We start from the raw sequence: 24761 nt of genomic DNA on the forward strand, positions 1-24761 counted from the left end.
CACCCAGGTGCCCCGAAATGTCCTATATTTTATACTTATCTTCCTTGTGGTCTTCTCTATTGTGTTCATGTCTCCCCTGTATTTTCTAAAATTTAAACCTCAAGGTTTTACTAAGTTCAGGCTAAACATTTTTATCAAGAGTATTTCGTAAGTGGGGCCAGATGGCTCAGTCAGTTAAGCATCCCACTCATGATTTCAGCTCAAATCATGAATGATATCATGGGTCGTGAGATGAAGCCCTGTGAAAGGCTCCATGCTCCATGGGGAGTCTGCTTGAGATTCTCCGTCCCTCTCCCTCTATCCCTTAATGGACATGAACCCATACAATCTCTCTCTCAAATCAATATTAAAAAATATACATATTTCAGGGACGCCTGGGTGGCTCAGTTGGTTAAGCAGCTGCCTTCGGCTCAGGTCATGATCCCAGCGTCCTGGGATCGAGTCCCACATCGGGCTCCTTGCTCCGCAGGGAGCCTGCTTCTCCCTCTGACTCTGCCTTCCACTCTGTCTGCCTGTGCTCGCTCTCGCTCGCTCTCTCTCTGACAAATAAATAAATAAAATCTTTAAAAATATATATATACATATTTCATAAGAGAAACTCTAGTTACTTCAATATTTTTAACAGCTTAAGATATAACTCACATACTATACAACTCACTCAAAATATACTACTTAATGGTTTTAGTTTATTTACACATATTTGTAACTATCACCACATCAGTTTTAGACCAGTTTCATCACCTCAAAAAAACAAAAACAAAAACACTCCTTAGTGATTTCTTCCTCTGCCACCCAATGACTCCATGCCCCTAGACCTAAAGAACCACTACCCCATTTTCTGTCCCTTTAAATGTGCCTATTCCATTTATTTCATTTAAATGTAGTCATAGAATGTGATCTTTTATAATTGGCTTCTTTCACTTAGCATAATGTTTTCAGGGTTCCTCCAAACTGAAGCATGTTTCATTATTTTCCTTTTATAGCCAAATAATGCATTGTACCAATTTACTCACGTTTGTTTATCCATTAATCAGTTGATGGACATTGAGTTATTTCTACTTTTATTATGAGTAATATATTATTCTCTAATAATACTATTATGAATAATGTTACCACGCACATGTATGTCTAAATATTTGCTTGAACTGTTTTCAATTATTTTGAGGATATACCTAGAAGTAGAGTTGCTGGAGTGTTATGTTAACTCTACATTTAATCATTTGAAGAACTGCTAGACTATTTTCCAAAGTGGCTGCACTAGTCTACATTTCTACCAAAGCGTATGAGGGCTCCAACTTTGTCACATTCTAACACTCCTTATTATTTGCATTTTTGATTATAGCCATTAGTGGGTATGAAAAACAAAGTCATGATTTTGGTTTGCATTTCCTTAATGAGTAATAATGCTAAGCATCTTTTCATGTGCTTACTAGCTGCGTGTGTATCTATGTATATATACTCTTTGAAGAAATGACTATTCATGAAGAAATGACTATTTGCAGGCTTTAAAAACTGGGTTGTCTTTTTATTATGGAGTTTAAAGAGCTCTTTTTAAGTTCTAGATATGAATCCCTTATTAGATAATATGATTTGCAAACATAATTCTCCCATTCTGTAGGCTTTTCATTTTCTTGACAGTGTCCTTTGGTAAAGTCCAATTATCTATTTTTTCTTTTATTACTCAGACTTTTGCTGTCATGTCTATCAATCCACTGCCAAATATGAGATAATAAAGATTTGCCTCTATGTTTTCTTCTAAGAGTTTTATAGTTTTAGTTCTCACATTTAGGTCTCTGATCCATTTTGAGCTAATTTTCATGTATGATATGAGCTAGAGATCCAGACTCATTCTTTTGCATGTGGCTATCTAGTTGTTCTGGTACCATTTGATAAAAAGACTATTCTTTTCCTAGTGAATGCCCTTCATATTCTGGTTGAAAACAGCTAACCACAGACAGGTACCGGGTTTATTTCTGGGCTCTCAAACCTATTCTCATAATCTCTGTTTATCATTATGTCATATCACATTGTCTTGATTACTGTTGTTTTGTAGTAGGTTTTGCAATAGGGAAGTGTGAGTTCTCCAAATTGTTCTTTTTCAAGGTTGTTTTGGCTATTATGGGTCCTTTATAATTCTATATAAATTCTAATGTAAGCTTATCAATTACTAAAATAGAGAAAAAAAATTTCCCAGTTGGAATTCTGATAGGAATTGTATTGAATCTGTACATTAACTGGAGCATATGGCCTGTGATATTCTGATGTATAGGAAGAAATATATTTGGTCTTCACCATTCTCTGGTATACAGCTCCTAAAACCCTTGGAATTTCCAAAGTGTTGGGAGGAATTTTTAAAGTCTTTCATTATGTTAATGAAGTGACTTTTAGAAAGCAACTAAGGATGGAGGCTCGTTGCCAGGGGAACTGATCGTGTGATCTGAAGGTTGGAACTTCAAGTCCTATCCCCTGACCTCTGCAGAGGGAAAAGGGGGTAAAGGTTGAAACAACCACCAATGACTAATGATTCAATCAATCATGTGCCTATAGTGAAACATCCATAAAAACCCAAAAGGACAAGATTTTGGGAAACTTCTAGGTTGGTGAACACACAGAGATCTAAGGAGAGTGGTGCACTCAAATGGCATGCAAAATCCACAACCCATCCCCAAATATCTTGCCCTATGCACCTCTTCCATCTGGCTGTTTCTGAAGTACAGTCCTTTATAATACATAGGTAATCTAGTAAATCTAGGAAATCTCATTTCCTTAGTTATATGAGCTGCTCTAGTAAATCAATGGAATCTGAAGAGAGGGTCATGAGAATCTCTGATTTATAGCCAATTGGTCAGAAGCAAAAGCAAAGAGAACCTAGACTTCCAAGTGATATCTAAAATGGGGGAAGCTTGTGAGACTATGCCCTTAATCTCTGGAATCTGATGTTATCACCAAGCAGAGAGTATCAGACTTGAGTTAAATTTGTGGGATACCTGGTCAGTGTCAATGGAGAAGTAAGTTTAATCGCTTGGTGGTGCTAGGGAAAAAATAGCCAATGGACTGCCACATTAACAATTTTAAATCTTCAAAAATACCATATGATTTCACTCATGTGTGGAATTTAAGAAACAAATGAGCAAAGGAGAAAGAAGAAAGAGAGAGAGAATCAACCAAGAAACAGGTTCTTAACTACTGAAAACAAACTGATGGTTACCAGAGGGGAGGTGTGGAGAGGGATGGATGAAACAGGTGATAGGGATTAAGAAGCATACTAGTCATGATGAGCACCGTGATGTATGGAATTGTTGAATCACTATATTGTACACCTGAAGCTAATATTACCCTGTATGTTAACAAACTGGAATTAAAACAAAAACTTTTTTTAAAAAAGTGGGATGTTTTTCCATTTATTGAGATCGTCTTTAATTTCTTTCAACAGTGAAAGAATATAAATTTTATGCTGTTTTTGCTAATTTATTTCTAAATATTGTATTCTTTGATACTATAATATGGAATATGGAAATATTGGAATAGAACGTTCCAATATGGAATTTTTTTCTCAATTTCTTCTTCAGATTTTTGATTACTGATGTATAAAGCAAGTGATTTCTGTATAATTATCTTGTATCCTACATTCTTGCTGAACTTACAGTTCTAATAATTTTTGTGTGTGGATTCCTTAAGACTTTCCATATATAAAATCATGTCATCTGCAAATAGAGCTAGTTCTACTTTTTCCTTTCCGATCTGGATGCCTTTCACTTTTTTTCTTGCATTACTAATTGCCCTAGCGAGAATCTCTAATACAGTATTGAATAGATGTGACAAGAGCAGAATCTCTGTCTTGTTCCTGATCTCAGAGGGAAAGTATCTAATAAATTTATAGCTAGGAGCTTTTCATAATGGCCTCTATTAGGGTTGAGGAAATTCCCTTCTGTTTTAAGTTTAAGTCTTTTTATGATGAAAGTATGTTGGATTTAGTCAAATGCTTTAGCTACATCTACTAAGATGATCATCTGGTTTTGTTTTTTATTCTGTTTATACAGTACGTTACCTTAACTCATTTTTAAAATATTTTTTATCAACTTTTGTTTTTTCCCACTATTTCAAATTTTTATTTAAATTCTGGTTAACATATAGTGTAATACTAGTTTCAGGAGTAGAATTTAGAGATTCATCACTTACACATAATAGCTAGTGCTTATCACAAGTGCCCTTCTTAATACCCATCACCCATATAGCCCATCCCCTGCTCCCAGTAACCCTCAGTTTATTCTCTATAGTTAAGAGTCTCTTATGGTTTGTCTCCCTCCTTTTTTTTTCCCCCTTTCCCTTATGCTTATCTGTTTTGTTTCTTGAATTCCACATATGAGTGAAATCATAAAAGTATGGAATACTTCACAAATTTCTGTGTCATCCTTGCAAAGGGGCCATGTTAATCTTCTCTTTATCATTCCAATTTTAGCACATGTGCCACCAAAGTGAGCTGATTCTGAGATGTTAACCTATGTACTTTATTTTACATCCTGTGAGGAGGCTCATTATGCCATCTCACTCCATTATTAGTAATGATGCTAATACCAATGACCAGTTTCAGGAGATGACAATATAATACCACCACTTAAAGTTTTACTTTTTCCCTTTATGCCTAGCAAGTGATCTATGAGATGACAATTTAGAACTATATGAATATTGTTCTTTATCAACTCATGTCTTCATGGGTTTAGCATCCATTAATGAACTTGCCTGAATCAAATATTTCTTCAAGGTTTACAAAATGTTAATTATTCTAATCCTATTATCCCTTCTCTATTAGTTAGGTAGCATTCAGCCAGAAAGAAGAGCTTTACCTTGTAAACTGGAAATACTTGTTTACCATGAAATACAATTACTACTGAAATGGTGGAACAGGGGTACCTGAGTGGCTCAGTTGGTTAAGCGTCCAACTCTCAATTTTGGTTCAGGTCATGATCTCAGGGTCCTGGGATAGAGCCCTGAGTACGGCTCCAAGTTTAGAGCAAGTTCAGGGTGTAGTGTGCTTCAGATTCTCTCTCTCCCTATGTCCCTCCCCCAACTCTTGCTCACACACTCTCTTCCTCTCTAAAACAAATAAATAAAATAAAATAAAAAAAAAGAGGTAGAATAAATGCGCTTAGTTCATTCTTTTAATTACCAGTTTTCAGTGTGAGAAATTGATATAATAACCACTGCCATGGCAAAATTATTTAAGTTCTCTTTGGTTTTACTAGGAACTCATGAATTTTCATATATTATGATTCAATCAGTTACAGCAGTTACTGTAATTAGTATTATTTTGATACTCTAATTGTCCAACTCTGATCAATGACAGCCCTTTCATGCTGGGTCCTAGATTCTTTAGACACAAACCCATCCTCATAAGCTTACTTAATCCTTGACTCAGATCTGGTCAGGTATTTTTACAAGCCCTGGGTTCTTTTAGTGGGTAACAGTACTTAAAGAGATCAAAATCTGGGGGTTCAGGGTATTCATTGCTAGAGGATTATCTGGAACAGTTTAAAGAGTACAAAAACTATTTCTTGCAGTTTTTCAAAAGGGTCACTCTGTGAAATCATTTGAACATAGGAAGTACTTCTTAGGAAGTACTTTCTTGTGACAACATTCTGAATTTCTACATTGGTTATTAATTGTTCAAGTTTTCTCCATGTTTGAATAAATGATTAAATTTTATATAGCTTGATAAAATAACCCATTTTTCAAATGTATTTGCACATAGTCTTATAAAGAGTCTTTCATAATCCTTTTAATTTCTTCTGTATCTGCAGTCTATAGTTATTTCCTCATTCTCCTAATAGCCTTTATCTGGGCTTACTCACTTTTCTTGATTAGGATGTATAGTAGATAATCAATTTATTGACTATTTTTTCTTTAAGAAAAGTAATTTTTCTATGAAAAGTAATTATTGAAGTTACATGCCAATTCTACTGTTCCATTTGCTCTTTTAGCCTTATATATTACTCTTACCCATCAAATTGACTGCTTAACAAACAGAACTAAGAAATTCACTTTTTTTTTTTTTAATTTTATTTATCAGAGAGAGAGGGAGAAGAGAGCGAGCACAGGCAGACAGAATGGCAGGCAGCCGCAGACGGAGAAGCAGGCTCCCTGCTGAGCAAGGAGCCCAATGTGGGACTTGATCCCAGGACGCTGGGATCATGACCTGAGCCGAAGGCAGCTGCTTAACCAACTGAGCCACCCAGGCATCCCAGAAATTCACTCTTTAGACAAATAAATAAAGAGTAGAATAAAACTCCTTACATTTAAATACTGGAACATTAAAAACCAGGGTTTTTAATGGAATTGAGTTTAACCCATAATATAACATTTCTTTCTACCTAACTGCATCAAGCTTAAAATAATTAGTAATTTTTAAAAATAGTACTCTTACCTCTTTTGTAGTACCTGCTCTTCCAGGTTCATGACTTACACAAAATGGGCCAGTTTTCCATGCTTCTGTGTCTCCACAATCACAAAATCCCCCTCCAGTAGAAGTATGCATCTGATAAATGAAAAATGAGTTTGTCTTGACTTTAAAACATATTACAAAGCAAGGAGGATGAAGATGACTCAAATAACAAATGCTCCCCAATACTTAAAACTTAACTGCCATTAATATAACAGAAACCAAATAAAACCAAAGCCCACTTTAGTTAACCAAAATAAATCAAAATCTGAACACTCAATCACAACAAAAATGAGCCTTCAAAATTGACAAAATTTTGAAACAAACATGCTTTGAAACACCTAATTTTTAAATAATAGTTTTTAAAATTGTGTACTAGTGGAGAACAGACTATGAAGTATGCAAAAAAACCCAACCCACTATGCAACACCTAGAATGCCTGAGTAATGACATTTTTCTGCTTAAACACACTTCTAAAAATCATTATAATAATACTTACATAGTTGAGAAATGTTTACAGTATTTACATCTATTTGATGTTCCACTGAAACTAAAATTATTTACTTTTATTATTATTATTAGTTACTATTTACTTTTCCTTTCAGAGTTCCTGCAAACAACAACAACAAAAATGATGCAACATACATGAATCCAGATAGAGGATGATGACTATGGCCTGATTTTGAATCTTCCCCAAAACTTTCCTCCAAAACATAAACAAGGAGAGCAAGAAAACCACACAGGATTCATGTCTGCAGCATTACTGAGAGATGAAAAATACACGCCACAGCCTCAAATGACTTGTTCCATTAGAGTTCCTATTCCCTATCATTTCAAGCCTACAACCACAGATGAGAGAGGAGCTTAAGAGGCTTCAAGAAAGAAAACAGAGGGTATAGAGGATTTAGATGAAGCGCATACAAAGCCACGCCCAATACTGGGGAACATAGGCTGAGACCAGCCAGTTCCTGGGGAAAGATTAAAAATGAGCATGACCAGAAGTAGCAACCTGAGAGAAGTGTTGCTTTTGGAGGAAAATGAAATATGTTTAAAAAAAAAAAAAAAAAGGTGATAAGCCCTGAACAGTGTGGCAGTAAATAAAACAAGGAAATAAAAAGGGAAAAATTAAGGATCCTACAGAAATGAGAGAAACAACACAGGCCAAATGCTCTCCTCACCTCACCTCTACCACCAGCATCATCTATAAAAGAAATTACACAGAAGAGAGCAACTGGGGGCACCTGGGTGGGCTCAGTGGGTTAAAGCCTCTGCCTTTGGCTTGGGTCATGATCTCAGGGTCCTGCGATCGAGCCCTGCATCGGGCTCTGCTCAGCAGAGAGCCTGCTTCCCTTCCTCTCTCTCTCTCTCTGCCTGCCTATCTGCCTACTTGTGATCTCTGTCAAATAAATAAAGTCTTTAAAAAAAAGAAGAGGGCAACTGACAGAAGAGAGCAATTATGGACCCTATCCATGAAATAAAAAAGACTAGAGGTAGACCACATTCATACAAAACTATTACCAAAAAAGAAAGGCCAAAATTGCAGTAAGAGCCAAAATCCAATCACAAAGCTAAAGGAAATTGTAATATAAGGCTCCAAACTTAATTACATAGCCTCAAACAAGCATCTGGGGGATACGAAAGTCCTTAATCAGATTAAAGCACCTTTAATTAGAAATGAAGAAACTAAGAACAGAAGTGGACAAAAAAGGGATAAATGAGACCTGACTGAACTCAGGAAAAACAAAAACAAAAACAAAACAAAACCAGAAGAGAACTAGAAAAATCCTACCAGAAATGAATTCTAAATTACAAGGTGCCCAAGACAACAGATTCAAATGAAAATTTAATACATAACATTAGACAAAGCAGGAAAAGCAACTGAGAAATGAAAATGTGGTAATTAAATACAGGGTTAGAGAGAAAGGGGTTGCAACAGAAAATAGGCATGACTGGAGTCACCAAAGAAGAAAATCTAAACAATGGAACAGAGCTGATATTTAAAACTGTAATCCAAAGAAACTTCCTAAAATAAAAGAAGACCTGAGTCTACACACTGGAAGTACCCATGAGTCACTAAAACTCACCTAGGATGATCAGCTGTGAAGTATATACTACTAAAGTTCTAAGACTGTAAAGATAAATGTCCTAAGGCTTTCTGGCAAAAAGATGAAATAACACAGCAGCAAGAAAATTAGACTGTTATCAGACTTCTCAATGACAACATATAAAACAAGACAGTAGCAGAGCTGTGTCTTCAAGGAAAATAAATGCAAATCAAGGATGTTATCTCTAACCAATCTATAAAAATACAATTTCGAACATGTCAGAACATCAGGAATACTGTATACATGAACCTCTCCTGAGGAATCTACTTGAATAGAGATCAGCACACTTTAAGTGTAAAGGAACATGTAGTGGGGAGCCTGAAAGGCTCAGTCAGTTAAACATGTGACTCTTGATCTCAGCTTAGGGCTTGAACTCATGAGTTCAAGCCCTCTGTTGGGCTCCATGCTGAGAAAGGAGCCTACTTAAAAAAAAAAAAAAAAAAAAAAAAAGGAACAGACAGCAAATATGTTAGGCTTTTCAGGTGATATAATCTCTACTGAATTACTCAAATCTACTGTTGTAGTGCAGAAAGAGCCATAGACAGTAAATACATAAAAGAACATGGATATATTCCAATAAAGCTTGATTTATGGGTACTAGAATTTTAATTTTATATAATTTTCATAAAATAGAAATTTTAATTTCACATAATTTTCATGTATCATAAATTACTACTTTTCTTATCTTTCCCCAATCATCTAGAAATACAAAAACAAACTTAGCTTGCAGGCCATACAAAAACAGGCAGAGAATCAGATTTGACCCACAAACTAGTTCATCAATTCTTAGAGTATGAGCTTCATCTGACCAAGAGATGACTAGAAAGACCTGAGAAAAAGGACAAATGGTGAACACTTTACAAATTTAATTGCAGAGTTAAGAATAAATCAAAAGTAAGGACATGGATGAAGAATGTAAACATTGTATGATCTAACAATCAGAAGGGCTACAATTAAAAACTGGGACAAGTGGAAGAGAAAGTAACATAAGATTATTAACTATTATACAGGTAGTAAGAGGAATTAAAGATACCATTAAAACTGACAGACTAGGGGCACCTGGATTGCACAGTCAGTTAAGGGTCTGCCTTCAGCTCAGGTCACAATCCCAGAGATCTGGAAACAAGCCCTGTGTTGGGCTCCCTGCTCAGTGGGGAGACTGCTTCTCCCTCTCCCTCTGCCATTCCCCCAACTTGTGCCCTCTGGCTCTCTTTGTCAAATAAATAAATAAAATCTTTTTTAAAAAAGTAAAAGCATCATCTTAGAATAGGGAATGGCATAGAAGCAAGGCACAAAATTTAGAAGCCTTAAAAAATATGGCAAACTTAACAACATATATATTTAAAATGTCAGGACAAATGACAGCATAAATCAAGTTAAAAGGCAAAAACCAGATCTTATAAAATCAAACATACACTTATGATTCAGCTGAGCAGAGAGCCCGATGCGGGACTCGATCCCAAGACTATGAGATCATGACCTGAGCCGAAGGCAGCGGCTTAACCCACTGAGCCACCCAGGCACCCCTCTAACAAAATTTTAAATGCATATACCCTTCAATCCAGAAAATCTACCTCTAAATATCTAGCATCAGGCATTCTTGGATATATATACACTGGTTCATATGAAAACAAAGGTATATGTGTACATTCCAATATTACTGGTCAGTGAAGAGCTGGAAACAACATAATTGTCTAAAAAAAGGGGAGGGCTAAATAAATATATGGTGATACAATCCCACAAAGGAATACATGCAACAATTAATAAGGCAGGAGAGTTGTTATACATATCAACATAGAATTATTCCCTTTACATACTGTTAGGCTGAAAACAAATTGCAAGACAGGATATATAGTTTAAGATCCATTTGTATACACCACATATATACACCCCTCCTAAACATATAAATGTGTGTGCATGTTTATAAATACATAAAGATTTGTAAGGATGTATATACACTAAATTGTATTCAGTTTAATAAAGAAAGTACAATGAGACAGAATGGCAACTATAATTTTTATTTATATTTTCCTGTATTGTTTAAATTTTTTAAAAAGTAGTTTCATTATATTGCCTGGATAAATTAATTATTTTTAGTGCTGTTGTTTCAAAGACAATATAAGAATATAAATCTCATCATGTAAGATTACAGCAGGCTGATGTTAAAATAGACCCTCATGATTATCTTTATAATTAAATGTTAGATATCAGCTCTATCTATGGTCTAGTCCTTTTGATCCCCAAACTTCAAGAGACGTTTGTTGAAAGCCTCCATATTCCAGGTACTATGAAAGACACAGGAGGTGTAAAGTACATGAGACCTGGGCCTTGTTCTGCAGAGTTTATAGTCAGATGGGGATGAAGGACACATAAACATATCATTGCAATTTAGTAAATGAAGATAGAGACATACATGGGAAAGGGACAAAGAAAAAGAAAATGGGCTTTGTTTTCTTCTTCAGATTTATTCTAACTGACCCTGCAATGTGTTCAATAAAAGGACACCAACGTTAGAAGCTGGCCTGGCTTTGGTATCAGCTTCCAAGGTATGAGAAGACCCTAATTAGGTGAACTCAGTCACTATTTTGGTTCTGTTTTATCAAAGCTACATTATTGTGATCACAGCTTCTGGAATTTAATCTACTTATCAAATCAATGACCCTGGCCCTGTCAGCAAGGATGACGGCAAAATAAACAGCCTTGTTCCTATGATCCAGGAAGATGGCAAAGTAGCAACGCAGGGGTATTTCATACTCACCATTCCAGAATAAGCAAAGAGAAACAACTAAGAATAATCAAGAAAATACTTTTCAATGAAGTAGAGGAAAAATTGTTTTAAGTTGGGTTCAGTTTGAAAGGTTTTAATTTAAAGGGTTTCTATTTAAAGGTTTCTGCAGGTTCTGTGAGATTCTATACCACTAATTGTAGTACATTTGGTGTAATTCTTTCATGAGGCACTTTTGTAAAATGTATTAGGAAACTTTGAGATTCATTTTTAAAAATTAACAGACTTTTTTAGAACAGTTTTAGGTTTAAAGAAAAAATAAGCAGACAATACCAAGTTCCCATATACCTCGACTTCCCCACCCCCATCAGTTTCCCCTATTACTGACACCTTGTATTGGAGTGATACATTTGTTGCAACTGGTAAGTCAATGTTGATACATTGTTTTTTGATACATTATTAACTAAAGTCCATAATTTATACTGGGGTTCTCTGTGTTGCACACTTTTTTGGTTCTAACATATTAATAATGACATGTATATACCAATACAGTATCTTACAGAATAGCTTTACGACCCTAAATATCCCCTGTGCTCCACCTATTCATTCCTCCATCCCTCTCACCACCATTGTCAGGCTCTACTTTTTAGTCTCCACCTTGTTGCCTTTCCCAGAATGTGATACAGCTAGAATCACACAGTATGTAGGCTTTCACAGTAGCTTCCTTCACGTTGCAATATGATCATTTAAGGTCCTGTCATCTCTTTTACTAGCTCATTTCTTTTTATCACTGAAGAATATTCCATTGTAACGGTACCAAAGTTGGTTTATCTATTCATCTATTGATGGATATCTTGGTTGCTTCCAAGTTTTGGAAAATGTGAAAAAAGCTGCTATAAACATTCTTGTGCAGTTTTCAGTTTATTTGGGTAAATATTAAGGAACACAACTGCTGGATCATATGGTTACAGTATGTTTACTTCTGCAAGAAACTGCCAAAATGTTTTCCAAAGTAGCTGTACTATTTTGCATTTCCCTCAGGAATGAATAAGAGTTCCTGTTGCTCCTAACTTCATCAGCATATGGTGTTGTTAGAGCTTTGAATTTTGGCCATTCTAATAGGTATGTAGTGGTACTTCATTCTTGCTTTAAAAACAGATGATGCTAAGCATTTTTCACGTACTTGCTGGCCATTTATACATCTCCTTGGTGAAGTCTGTTTCAAATCTTTTGCCCATTTTTAAACTGGATTGTTAATTTTCTTACTGTTTAAGAGTACTTTGTATGTTTCGGATACCAGTCCTTTATCACATACATGTATTGTACACTTTCACCTAATCTGAGGCTTGTTTTTTATTTCCTGAAATGTCCATATTTTTTAAACCAGTAATTCCACCTCTGAGAACCTATCCTAAGGAAATAATCCTACATACAGAAAAGTGACTCACACATAGAGATGTTTATAGCAGGGTGCCTGGATGGCTTAGTTGGTTAAGGATCTGAATCTTGATTTTGGCTTAGATCATGATCTTAGGGTAGAGAATTAGGAGCCCCAGTGTGGAGTCAGCTTGAGTTTCTCCATATCTCCCTCTGCCCGTCCCCCTGCTCACATGTGCACTTTCTAAAATAGATTAATCTTTTAAAAAAAGATGTTTATAGTAACACTGCTTACCATAAAAAAACACAACTGTATCCTAATTACATTCCCCCAATAATAAGTAATAGTTAAAATAAACTTTGGTTAAGTATTATATATACAATATGTTTTAAAAGAAATACCAAAATTTGAATGCATAATTTATATATTTTGCTATTTCCATATAAGTCTACCATGAGAAATTTTTTCTTTCACTACTTTATAAACTTCATTTGGATACATTTATTTCTGAGTAAAGGGGAAGACTGTGTGAATATGGGCATACCTCAGAGATCATACAGGTTCAGTTTCACACCACTGAAATACAGCAAATAGCATAATAAAGTGAGTCAAATGACTTTTTTGGTTTCCCAGTACTTATAAAAGTTACATTTACACTATACTGTAGCTTATTACATACTTAAATTATTAAGTGCCATTATAGTTTAAAAAAAAAGGTATATGTACCTTAATTTAAAAATATTTTACTGTTAAAAATGCTAGCCATCATCTAAGATTTCAATAAGTGGTAATCTTTTTGCTGGTGGAGGGTCTTGCCTTGATGTTGACGGCTGCTGACTCATCAGTGTGGTGGCTGCTAGAGAAGGCATGGCTGCAACAATTTCTTAAAATAAGACAACAATAAAGCATACCACATTGATGGACTCTTCAATGAACAATTCCTCTGTTCCATGCAATGTTATCTGATGGCGTTTTACCCACACTAGAACTTCTTTCAAAATTGAAGTCAATCCTCTCCAACCCTGCCACTCATTTATCAACTATGTTTATGGAATATTCTAAATCTTTTGTTGTCATTTCAAAAGTCTTCACCAGGAGTAGATTCTGTCTCAAGAAACCACTTTTGCTGCTCAGCCATCAAAAGCAACTCGTCATCCATTACAGTTTTATCATGAGCTTGCAGAAATTCAGTCACATCTCCAGGCTCCACTTCTCATTTTAGTTCTCTTGCTATTCCTATCACATCTGCAGCTGTTTTCCCCTAATCAAGTCCTGAACCCCTCAAAGTCATCCTTGAGGGTTGGAATCAACTTCCTCCAAATTCCTGTTCATGTTTTCTCCTTCTTCACATGAATCATGAATGTTCTTAATCTAAAATGATGAATCCTCTTTATAAACTTTTCAATTTACTTTGCCCAGACCCATCAGAGGAATCACTTATCTATAGCAGCTGTAGTGTTATGGTATGTTTCTTTTCTTTTCTTTTTTTTTTTTTTGGTATGTTTCTTAAAAAAAAAAAAAAGATTTTATTTGTTTATTTGACAGACAGAATCCACAAGTAAGCAGAGAGACAGGCGTGCAGGGAGCCCGATGTGGGGCTCGATCCCAGGACCCTGGGATCATGACCTGAGCTGAAGGCAGAGGCTTTCACCCACTGAGTCACCCGGGTGCCTCTGATATGTGTTTCTTAAATAAGATTTGAAAGTTGAAATCACTCTTTGATCCACGGGATGCAAAATGGATGCTGTGTTAGCATCAAAACAACATTAATCTTATTTTATATCTCCATCAGAGCTCTTGGGTGACAAGATGCACTGTCAGTAAACAGTCATATTTTGAAAAGAATCTGTTTTTAAAAAAAGATTTTATTTATTTGAGAGAGAGAGAGTATGAGAAGGGGGAGGGTCAGAGGGAGAAGCAGACTCCCTGCCAAGCAGGGAGCCCGATGAGGGACTTGATCCCAGGACTCCAGGATCATGACCTGAGCTGAAGGCAGTCGCTTAACCAACTGAGCCACCCAGGCACCTCTTGAAAAGAATCTTTTATCTGAGCAGTAGGTCTCAACAGTGAGCTTAAAATATTCAGTAACCATGTTGTAAACAGAAATGTTTTCATCCAGGCTTTGCTGTTCCATTTACAGAGCACAGGCAAACTAGTTTTCGTGTAATTCTTAAGGGCCCTAGGATTTTCAGAAATGTAAATGAGCACTGGCTTCAACTTCAAGACATCAGCTGCATTAGCTCGTAACAAAAAAGTCAGCATATCTTTCGAATTTTTGAAGCCAGGCAATGACTTCTCTCTGGCTATTGAAGTCCTAGATGGCATCTTCTTCCAATACAAAGATGTTTTGTCTACACTGAAGATTTGTTGTTGAGTGGAGCCACCTTCATTAATGATCTCCCCGAGATCTCCTGGAGAACTTGCAGCTTCTACATCAGTACTTAGCTCTTCACCTCGTAATTTATGTTACGGAGATGGCTTTTTCCCCTAAACCAACCTCTGCTAGGTTCCGACTTTTCTTCAGTAGCTTTTTCACTTCTCTCAGCCTTTACAGAATTGAAGAGCATTACAGTCTTGCTCTGGATTAGGCTGGCTTAAGGGACTGTTGTGGTTGATCTGACCTTCTATCCAGATCCCTCAGTCTTTTTCCTATCAGCAATAAGGCTGTTTTGCTTTCTAATCATTCATGTGTTCACTGCAGTAGCACTTTTAATTTAAGAACTTAGCTAACTGGCATAAAAGATCTAGCTTTCAGCCCAACTCAGCTTTCACCATGCCTTCCCCACTAAGCTTAACCATCTCTAGCTTTTGATTAAAAGTAAAAGATATGTGACTCTTCCTTTCACTTGAACCTTAGAGGCTACTGCAGGGTTATTAAATGGCATAATTTCAATACATTTGGGTCTCAGGGAATAGGGAGGCCTGAGGAGAGTGAGAGAGAGGGGAATAGGCAGTCAGTAGAGCAGTCAAAACACATACAACCTTTATAAACTAAGTTTGCTGTCTTATATGGGTACGATTCATGACAGCCCCAAACAATTATAATAGTAATAGCAAAGGTCAGTCACTGATCACCATAACAAATGTAATAATAATGAAAAAGTCTGAAATATCACAAGATTACCAAAATGTAACACAGAGACATGGACTGAACAAATGCTGTTGGAAAAATAGTACCAACAGACTTGACACAGGATTGCCACAAACTTTCAAGTATAAAAAGCATGGTATCTGCAAAACACAATTAAGTAAAGCACTATAAAATCAGGCATGCCTATAATATTGTTGGTTGTAACTCATTTTCCTTGCTTTCAATAAAGGAAACATCTACTATTCAAAAATAATCTTTAACAGTGGGTCTTTGAAGAGAAAATGCACAGGTTAGCTTCAGGTTATTTAAAAAAATAGTACGGCAGTATATTCTTTTTTTATATTTACTTTTTTTAATGTGTGTACAAGCATTTAAGTTGTACTCTTTTAACAGATTTCAACTACACAGTACAGTGTTATCAACTATAGTCACATTGTACGTTAAGGGATAAACTATGGAGAACCTAGAGATCATGAAGAGTCACATTCACACAGCAGAATAAACAGTTCAAAATTTCAACTTTGTTATTTTCTTGTTCTCAAGTTGTTTGGACTACCCTGCCACTAAAAGTTTTTCTTGGTTCTGTCTTCTTCACAGTATCCAATCTTTGGTCTGTCCCCTGTTATTACTCTTCTTTGTGTTCTCTGGAGCAACAGATACCCCTTCTTATTTCTTCCAACCTTTTTCTTTTTTTTATAAAATGGCTGTTTTCTTCTATGAAGTGTTTTATTACACAAAAGATATACACAGTAAGGTAAGTTACAGGTAAGTTATAAAGTGAAGCAATGAAATGAACACCCATGAACCCAGCACCCAACCCAAGAGAATATTAATACTGCTGAAACTGCCTGTGCAATCCTCCAGAATCCCATTCTCTTACCTGCCCTAGAAGTTACCACTCACCTGTAGTATGCTTATTAGTCATTCACTTGCTTTTCTTTAGAAATTTCACCACATATACAGGTATGTCAGAGAGAGTCTATCAATTTATTCTCTCATCAAAAGTGTTCGGGGGCACCTGGGTGGCTCAGTGGGTTAAAGCCTCTGCCTTCGTCTTAGGTCATGATCCCAGGGTCCTGGGATCGAGCCCCACATCGGGCTCTCTGCTCAGTGGGGAGCCTGCTTCTTCCTCTCTTTCTCTGCCTGCCTCTCTGCCTACTTGTAATCTCTGCCTGTCAAATAAATAAATAAAATCTTTAAAAAAAAAAAAAGTGTTCTGTTCCCTTCATACTCACATTTGATGGGTAATATTTTTTTTAAAAGTTTTTATTTATTTATTTGACAGAGATCACAAGTAGGCAGAGAAAGAGGAGGAAGCAGGCCCTCTGCTGAGCAGAGAGCCTGATGTGGGGCTCAATCCCAGGACCCTGGGATCTTGACCGAAGGCAGAGGCTTTAACCCACTGAGCCACCCAGGCACCCCGATGGGTAATATTTTTTAAAGCTTTTAGACATCATCTTTTATTAGGCATAAAACACCCCATCCTTCGGATGACTCAAAGGTTCCTGAGTAAGTCAATGTAAGCACCTTCTTCTGTAAGATGAGCTCTGCAAAACCTCAAGATGGCAAACCTAGGTATGCTCCATTTAAAAGAGTGCTTTGTGGTGATGATGTAAACTGGTAAGCTTTAAAAACTTGAAGATAGCCTGGTGAAAAGGTTCCCAAAATTTAACAACCAAGTTTTTACTATTCTACAGAAAAACCAGAAAAGGAAGAAATGTAGTGAGCTCTTTCACAGAGCTACATGGATACAACTTAAAGGACTGGTCTTTATTCTGGGATTATCCTACTTTCCTGGAATTAAAATGTCTTTTTCCTTTATAAAATTATAGGAAATGGCAGGTATATTGGTTGCTGTCCATGTGTCCTTTTTAAAATTAAAACTCAACTTAATTAGCCAAAGAAAAATTGAAAACCCTATGTCTCATTCAAAGCTTTTGCAAACTGTACTGACCCCCAAGATCCCAAAGTTTAGAAAGCATAAGCTTAGAAGTCTTTAAGTCTGAGGAACTGGAAAACTTTGGTCTTAAGACTTTTAGCATCTCTGGGAGATCATTAGGCTCCCACAATAAAAATGAGAAGAAATTAACAACTTTCTCATGTCTCTACTTCCGGCATTCTTTCTTTGGCTTTCCAGCATAAGCAATACTATAATTAACGGAGGTGATAAGAAAATATGGAAATATGGAATAAAGTTAACAAATGCTTAACTTTATAAATCTCATCAGCAATTAGCTTTGCAATCTTGGGAAAACATTTTAACCACACTATATCATAGGTTCCTCTATCTATTTATTCTAATAATACTTATAATCTTTATCAATAGCCCATCACCTCCTGAAATAGAAGTAGTAATGTTGAGGCCAGTCTCATAACATGAATAGTGCTTTCAACTCTATAGAAGACACATATATACCTTTAAGATGTTATATACATTTATACAGGACCTTAGCATATTTAACAGGATGTTAAGGAGAACCATCAATAAAATCAACATCTGTCTAAGCCCAGAGTATACAAAGTATAGACCAATACAAATATGTGAGAAACACATTTCAGCTCAAAATAACAAAGTTGTCTAAAAATGTAACAAGTAAGGAAAAAACCCCTCAACCTCATTAGTAATTAGGAAAATTAAGACCACAATGTGATACTATTATAGACCCACCATACTGGCTAAAATTAAAATGACTGACAAGACCAACTCTTCCAAGAATATGCAGCAATGGGAACTTTCACACAGTGCTGGACAGACTATAAATTAGTATACACACTTAGGAAAACAATGTGACATTATTTATTATAACTAATGATTCACATACCCTAGAACCCAGAATTCTATTCCAGATCTGTACTTTAGGTAAACTACTGGTTATGTGTACCAAAATACACAAATAAGAATGTTCACAGCACAACTGTTCATAACAGTCCCAAACTAGAAACAATCCACATATATGGTACAATGAATAGAGACAACATGGATTATTGAATACTTGAAGGTCACTGGACAAACTATAGTTATTAGACATAATACTCAACAAGAAAAAGATATAGCATGACTCTGTCTATACAAAGCTCAAAAATAGATAAAACTATTCAATGTGATTTGGGTGATAAACTAAGAGAGAAATCAAGGAAACCATTATCACACAACACTGGAGAAAGGTTATCACAATGGGAGAGAGAAAGACTGATGTAGAAGGGATAAAAAGGACGCCTCTGAGAGCTGACAATGCCTATTCTTGACCTAAGTAGTGGTTATACAGATGTTTGCATCATAGTTATTCTCTAAGTGTTCATATGCTTTATACAATATCTTGTATAAACATGATATATCTCACAAAAAAATTATACAAAGGGCTGCCTCTTGAGGTAGTAGATCTCCTATCAAATGATATTTAACCAGAACTAAAGGTTCACATATCAGAGCTATTACAGCAGGATTTCAAGTACTGGTAGGAATTCAGACTAGATGGCCACCAGGTTCCTGCTAATCTAGAGATATTATGGATCTATTTTCATACCTTATAACGATGATTTTTATGAACACTATTCTGGAAGCAGTCCATACAGAGTACACATGTTGGGTCAATTGCACAGTCCCTGAAAAAAATTAAAAATTAGATTCCAAAATTTAGAGGACACCAATGATGTTTAAGGTGTTAATACAATGTGAATGAGTTTCCTGTGTGGTGCACAAGCTGAATATGAAAATGTTTCAAACACTAAATTCCAAATAATTTTAGCCATATTTGAATACTTACAATTGGTTTTGCTTCTTAAGTCATCCTCAATATTTTGAGCTTTTACCTGATTTCAGACTGTTAAGTTGCAAATCAAAATTAGTTTTATGACAAATGACTAGCTGTTTTTTCCATGAACTGTCATCGTCTTACCCTCCTGCCTTTATAAACATATATTTTTTTACAAACACTGACTGTTCACTGGTAAATGAGGCTTGGATAAAGACAAAATTTATTAGAATGTAAGCAGCGTAATGGCAGGATTGTTTCTTTATTTTGTATATTGTTATGTACTAAGCACCTAGAACAGTGCTGGGCACCTAACAGGTATTCAATTAATATTTATAGAATGAACAAAAAAAAATTCAATCTCTCTAATCTCTTCCTTAATAGTAACTCTAAGAAGTCACTATCTTATTTAACATTTCCAGAAAAACATTAAGAGCAACGTAAACTGGTGAAAAGTGCAAAAGAAATTTTTTAAATATCTGATTTTGAAGAGTTGAAGAAATGTCACTAGCAAGTTTAAAAAATAATTTTAAAGGTTATTAGGAAATAAAGATTTCCTAATTATACTCTTGAAAATATATATGATCTACTGACCTATTTAGAGCAGAATTTCTCAACCTCAGCAGTACTGACATTCCGAACTGGGTAATTACTTACTGGGGATAGAGGAGACTGTACCGTGCACTACAGGATGCTTCAGGAGCAACCCTGTCCTCTATCCACTAGATGCTAGTACCATTTCCCCAGTTGTTTAAAATGCCTCCATGAGACTTTTAGAGAAGCGAGATCTATAAATATCTATCACACTTTAGCTGAGACTGATTGGGCTTCAGCTAAAATATATATAAGAAGATAAACAAACCTTACTATGTATGTAGTAAAATAGTACACAAGATACAAAAGCTGACTTTTTCCTGAGAAAAGAAAGGATAAAGATACTGTGTGCTCAACTGTCAGAGGCAGGCCCCTGGCCAGGGCGGCCTCCGCCATTAAAAGATGGCGCCTGCCTAGTTGCCAGGTTAGGATTGCCTCGTGAGACTAAGCGGAACGCCCAAAGAGGAAGTAAACAGCATTGGTTGCTAGCGAAGTTGTTCGTTTAGGTGCACAGCCTGATTCATTCCCTCCTGTACCCTGCTCGCTGATTGGTCATGTAAGCGTATATAAGTGTGTAGACTTGCGGAAATAAAGAGAGAGAAGATGCATCCGAATTGGGGCTTCTTGTCGTCCTTGCGGGTCGAGGGCGATACTCAACAACTGTTAACTAAATAAACCAGTCAAACCTAGAATTATAGTGAAGCCAAAAACAATTCTCTGAATTTATGAAGCCTAAAAATTCACTCCTAACCTGAACTACCTCTAGTAAAGAGGGAAAAACACTCCACTAAAACTAGAGTACAGCTAAGATGTAAAAGATGAAAACGTCAGGCAGGAGTAGGGAGTAAAAATGTTCTCTGTGCTACCCTGATGTTTAAGACACCTGCTCTTAGAAAGGACAGAAAGCCTAAAGCTGCTTATAGTTTCCCTACTACTAGCCTTTTCTACTCAACTGAATTACAACTGTTCCTACAGGCCCACAGTCCCTTGACACCAAATCTCACTTGGTAGCAAAAACTGACCTGAAATGACATGAGACTGCAGACTTTATTTATACTACTTGTTGTGAATATTCATAGATTTCTTACAGAAATGCTATGTTTGATGATAGGATCCTGCCTTGACACTGCTGGGAAAGTGTTCAGAACTCTGGAATACACCCAGCCCCAGGGTTTCAAATAAGAGTATGTGGACTATATTATAAGCAACACAAAAGTTCATCACTTTAAGTACTTTTAGAGAACAAAAAGTGAGACAATTGTCTAAGTCATATAATCAAAAACAAGCTATACAAGCAGAAACAGATTTATAAGTGCATAACAAAAGGAAATTAAGTATGATTAAGTATATTATAAAAAGTAGTAAGCAATAAAATACATCATAAGTACAAAATACCAAAACAGAAACTGTAACCAATCCTGTAAATTTCTAATTCTTACCTACAAGAATATGTTGTCTCACCACTTTTGAAAACCTTCCCACAGAGCTGAAAAGCTCCACTGTGCTTCAATTTCTCTAAGCAAATATCTGGATCTTCTCCAAATAAGTACCACTCCAGTGGAGTGAATATGGACATTTGTATACTCTCCTCCTGCTTTTCCAAGTCTGGGTCCATTTCGGCAGAATAAATTTCTGGCACCAATTGGGCCAAATAGTGCAAGAAAGTAGTATAAAAATCAACTTGCTGATCCCACCACTGAAAGAAAAGAAAATGAAAATTAGACTGTTATAAATTTCCCCTTGAAGATATTGGGGGACAAATATTGGCACAATTCTGTAATTTCAGAGAAAGTGATTAACAATATATTATTTTATCCCTCACCAATACAAAAGCAAAGTGGGTAAAAGCAAACTGGGTAATAAAAAAAAAAAATAGCCTTGGAAGTAAGTGGTTGCCCACATACCATATACAACTGGAAAAAGAAAGAAAAGCTATAATGGATGAGAATTACCCTTCCCTCTTAGAATGGGCAACTCCTTGTCTGTGAAGACAATTCTATTACCAGTCAGGTGCTGTAGAGACAAAGCATTTCTCACACTCTTAGTTTAATTGTTTTAAGGAACCATAACATTTACTGAGAGATCAAAATGAATGAATGCAAAAGAGCTTTTAGAATGCCAAAAGCACTAAACATAAAAGAAAATGGATAAATTAGACTCACCAAAAGGTAAACCTAAACCCTTCTGCTCTTTAAAAGAAACTATTTCAGGGGCGCCTGGGTGGCTCAGTGGGTTAAGCCTCTGCCTTCAGCTCAGGTCATGATCACAGGGTCCTGGGATCAAGCCCATACTGGGCGAGCAGAGAGCCTGCTTCCCCCTCTCTCATTCCCCCTTAAAAACCTTTTAAAGATTTTAAAAAACTTAAAAAATAAATAAAGGAAACTATTTCAGATGGCTTATTTGTACATGAAAACATGCTCACCATCATAAGTCATTAGAGAAATGCAAATTAAAATGACAGTGAGATACCCCTCCATACCCTATTATATTAAGGTGTAGATAAAAAATTAAAAAACTGACAATACTGGTGCATAAAAAATGAATTCTGGTACACTGAAAAGAAATTAAAGAATAAAGAATTATAAAAAAAAAAACTGACAATACCAAGTACCAACAGGATACATTAAACTGGAAAAGAAAAATGCTGGTAGGAACTGAAAATGGTATAGTCACCTTACAAAAGAGTTTGGTAGTTTCTTTAGAGTTAAACATATACTTACTGTATGATGCAGCAATCAAATTCTAAAAAAAGTATCTACCTAAGAAATGAAAACTTAAGTTCACACAAGAAAGTATACATGAATGTTACAGTAGCAGTTGCCAAAATACAGAAATGACTCAATGGTCCTTCAACTGGTGAATTAGAAACAAACTATTACAGCCAAACCATGGAATACTGCTCAACAATAAGAATAAGAAGTTACTGGGGCACCTGGGTAGCTCAGCGGATTAAGACTCTGCCTTCAGCTCAGGTCATGATCTCGGGGTCCTGGGACAGAGCCCCACATCAGGCTCTCTGCTCAGCAGGGAGTCTGCTTCCCCTCCCCCTCCACCTGCCTCTCTGCCCTACTGATGATCTGTCAAATAAATAAATAAATTCTTAAAAAAATAAGAAGTTACATACATGCAACATCAAAATCTATTATTGTAAAAACAGTCTAACTCAAAAGGCTACGTACTGCCTCTTAGCAAATGGGTACATGTTCATAGTGACATCATCTGTGTAAACTGAGCAGAGCTCATCTCTGTGCCAAATTCCTGATTCCCATTAAATGTGGGTTTCATAGACACTACATGCAGGTTTCAGTAACACCACCATTCCACTCTTACTTGCTTCAAACAAAACAGCTTTCAAAAAATGCCCTGTTAAAAAAGACATTTGGGGATTACTCACTGGCCATTTGGGCTTAAATGTGAGGTATGATTACCCTAAACCATCCAACCAGACCAGCCTGAACAATTTTCAATGGCACTCAGTAAGAGCAAGCTTAAATGAACAGAAGGTTGAGTGCGTGAGATCTCTACTATCAACTCAACACGGACAATTTAGTTGCACTTAACGTCCTTCTAGTTAAATTAGTATTATTCATGTGAAATGGGCTGGCTCTCTGGTGTTAATGGTATTTCATGGGTGTCTCATAGTTAGTAAAAACTGGTATTTATACATAATTTTGTATTTGTACACACTAAAATTATATCCTAAAAGTAATTTTAAAATTTAAAGGCTATATATTTTATGATTCCATTTATAGGACATTCAGGAAAAGGCACAACTATATCAAGATAGAGTACTGCACAGTGGTTCCCAGGGGTTTACTGCAAAGTAGAAGAGAGGAAAAAAAATTTTTAAAGATTTTATTTATTGGGGTGCCTGGGTGGCTCAGTTGGTTAAGCATCCACCTTTGGCTTGGGTCATGATCCCAGGGTCCTAGGATAGAGCTCCGAATCCGACTCCCTGCTCAGCGGAAGGCCTGTCTCTCCCTCTCGCTCTGCCTGCTCTCTAGCTCTTTGTCAAATAAATAACCAAAATCTTAAAAAAAAAAAAAAATGATTGTATTGATTAAGCATGTGATTCCTGATCCTGGGGTTGTTAAGTTGGAGCTCCATGTGGAGTGCAAGGTTACTTAAAAATAAAAAAAAATCCTAAAAAAAAAGTGATGTCAAATAGTCTCAGAATATCTCCTCAAAGACATTTATTAACTATAAGGGGAAAAGGTAATAACTTTAAAGTAGAGAAACTCTGCAGATACCAACTTAACCAAGTGATTAACATAAATATCACCAGTAATAAGAATAATGATACCAAGAATCCCTTAATATGATACACTGAGAAGGCTATGGTACCACTTTTGTGTTATTTTTCCCCAAAATACGTAACCTCATTATAATCATGAGAAAACATCAATCCAAACTGAGGAACATTCTACAAAATAATTGTTCAATATTCTTCAAAAATGTCAAGGTCGTGAAAAGTAAGGCAAGAACAAGATGCTGTTACAAACTTGAAGATTATGGAGAAAGTAGGACCCTATTACAGACTGGAGGCAACGAAGGAGAAATAACTAAATTTAATGTGAGATCCTAGATAGGATCCTGAAACAGAAAAATAATTAATGTCAGTGGGAAAACTATTATAATTCAAATAAGGTCTATAGTTTAGTTACTATCAATACTAATCAC

General features: G+C 36.0%; 1 protein-coding gene and 1 non-coding gene across 2 annotated transcripts in view; both read right to left on the minus strand.

Moving 5' to 3' along the window:
• The window catches only part of UBR1 (ubiquitin protein ligase E3 component n-recognin 1), a 141649-nt gene that overhangs the window by 105969 nt on the left and 10919 nt on the right, over positions 1 to 24761 (minus strand). The window contains exons 2-4 of the mRNA XM_059372639.1: positions 21521 to 21777; positions 19260 to 19338; positions 6422 to 6532 (exon numbers count right to left, since the gene is read on the minus strand). Of these exons, the coding sequence (XP_059228622.1) occupies positions 6422 to 6532; positions 19260 to 19338; positions 21521 to 21777 (447 nt within the window). The remainder of the gene's footprint in view (positions 1 to 6421; positions 6533 to 19259; positions 19339 to 21520; positions 21778 to 24761) is intronic.
• On the minus strand, positions 4377 to 4481 carry LOC132000410 (U6 spliceosomal RNA). Its single transcript, XR_009399285.1, has one exon. It is a non-coding gene; the product is annotated as a U6 spliceosomal RNA (small nuclear RNA).

Source organism: Mustela nigripes, chromosome 13, assembly GCF_022355385.1.
Source record: "Mustela nigripes isolate SB6536 chromosome 13, MUSNIG.SB6536, whole genome shotgun sequence".
Taxonomy (NCBI): domain Eukaryota; kingdom Metazoa; phylum Chordata; class Mammalia; order Carnivora; family Mustelidae; genus Mustela; species Mustela nigripes.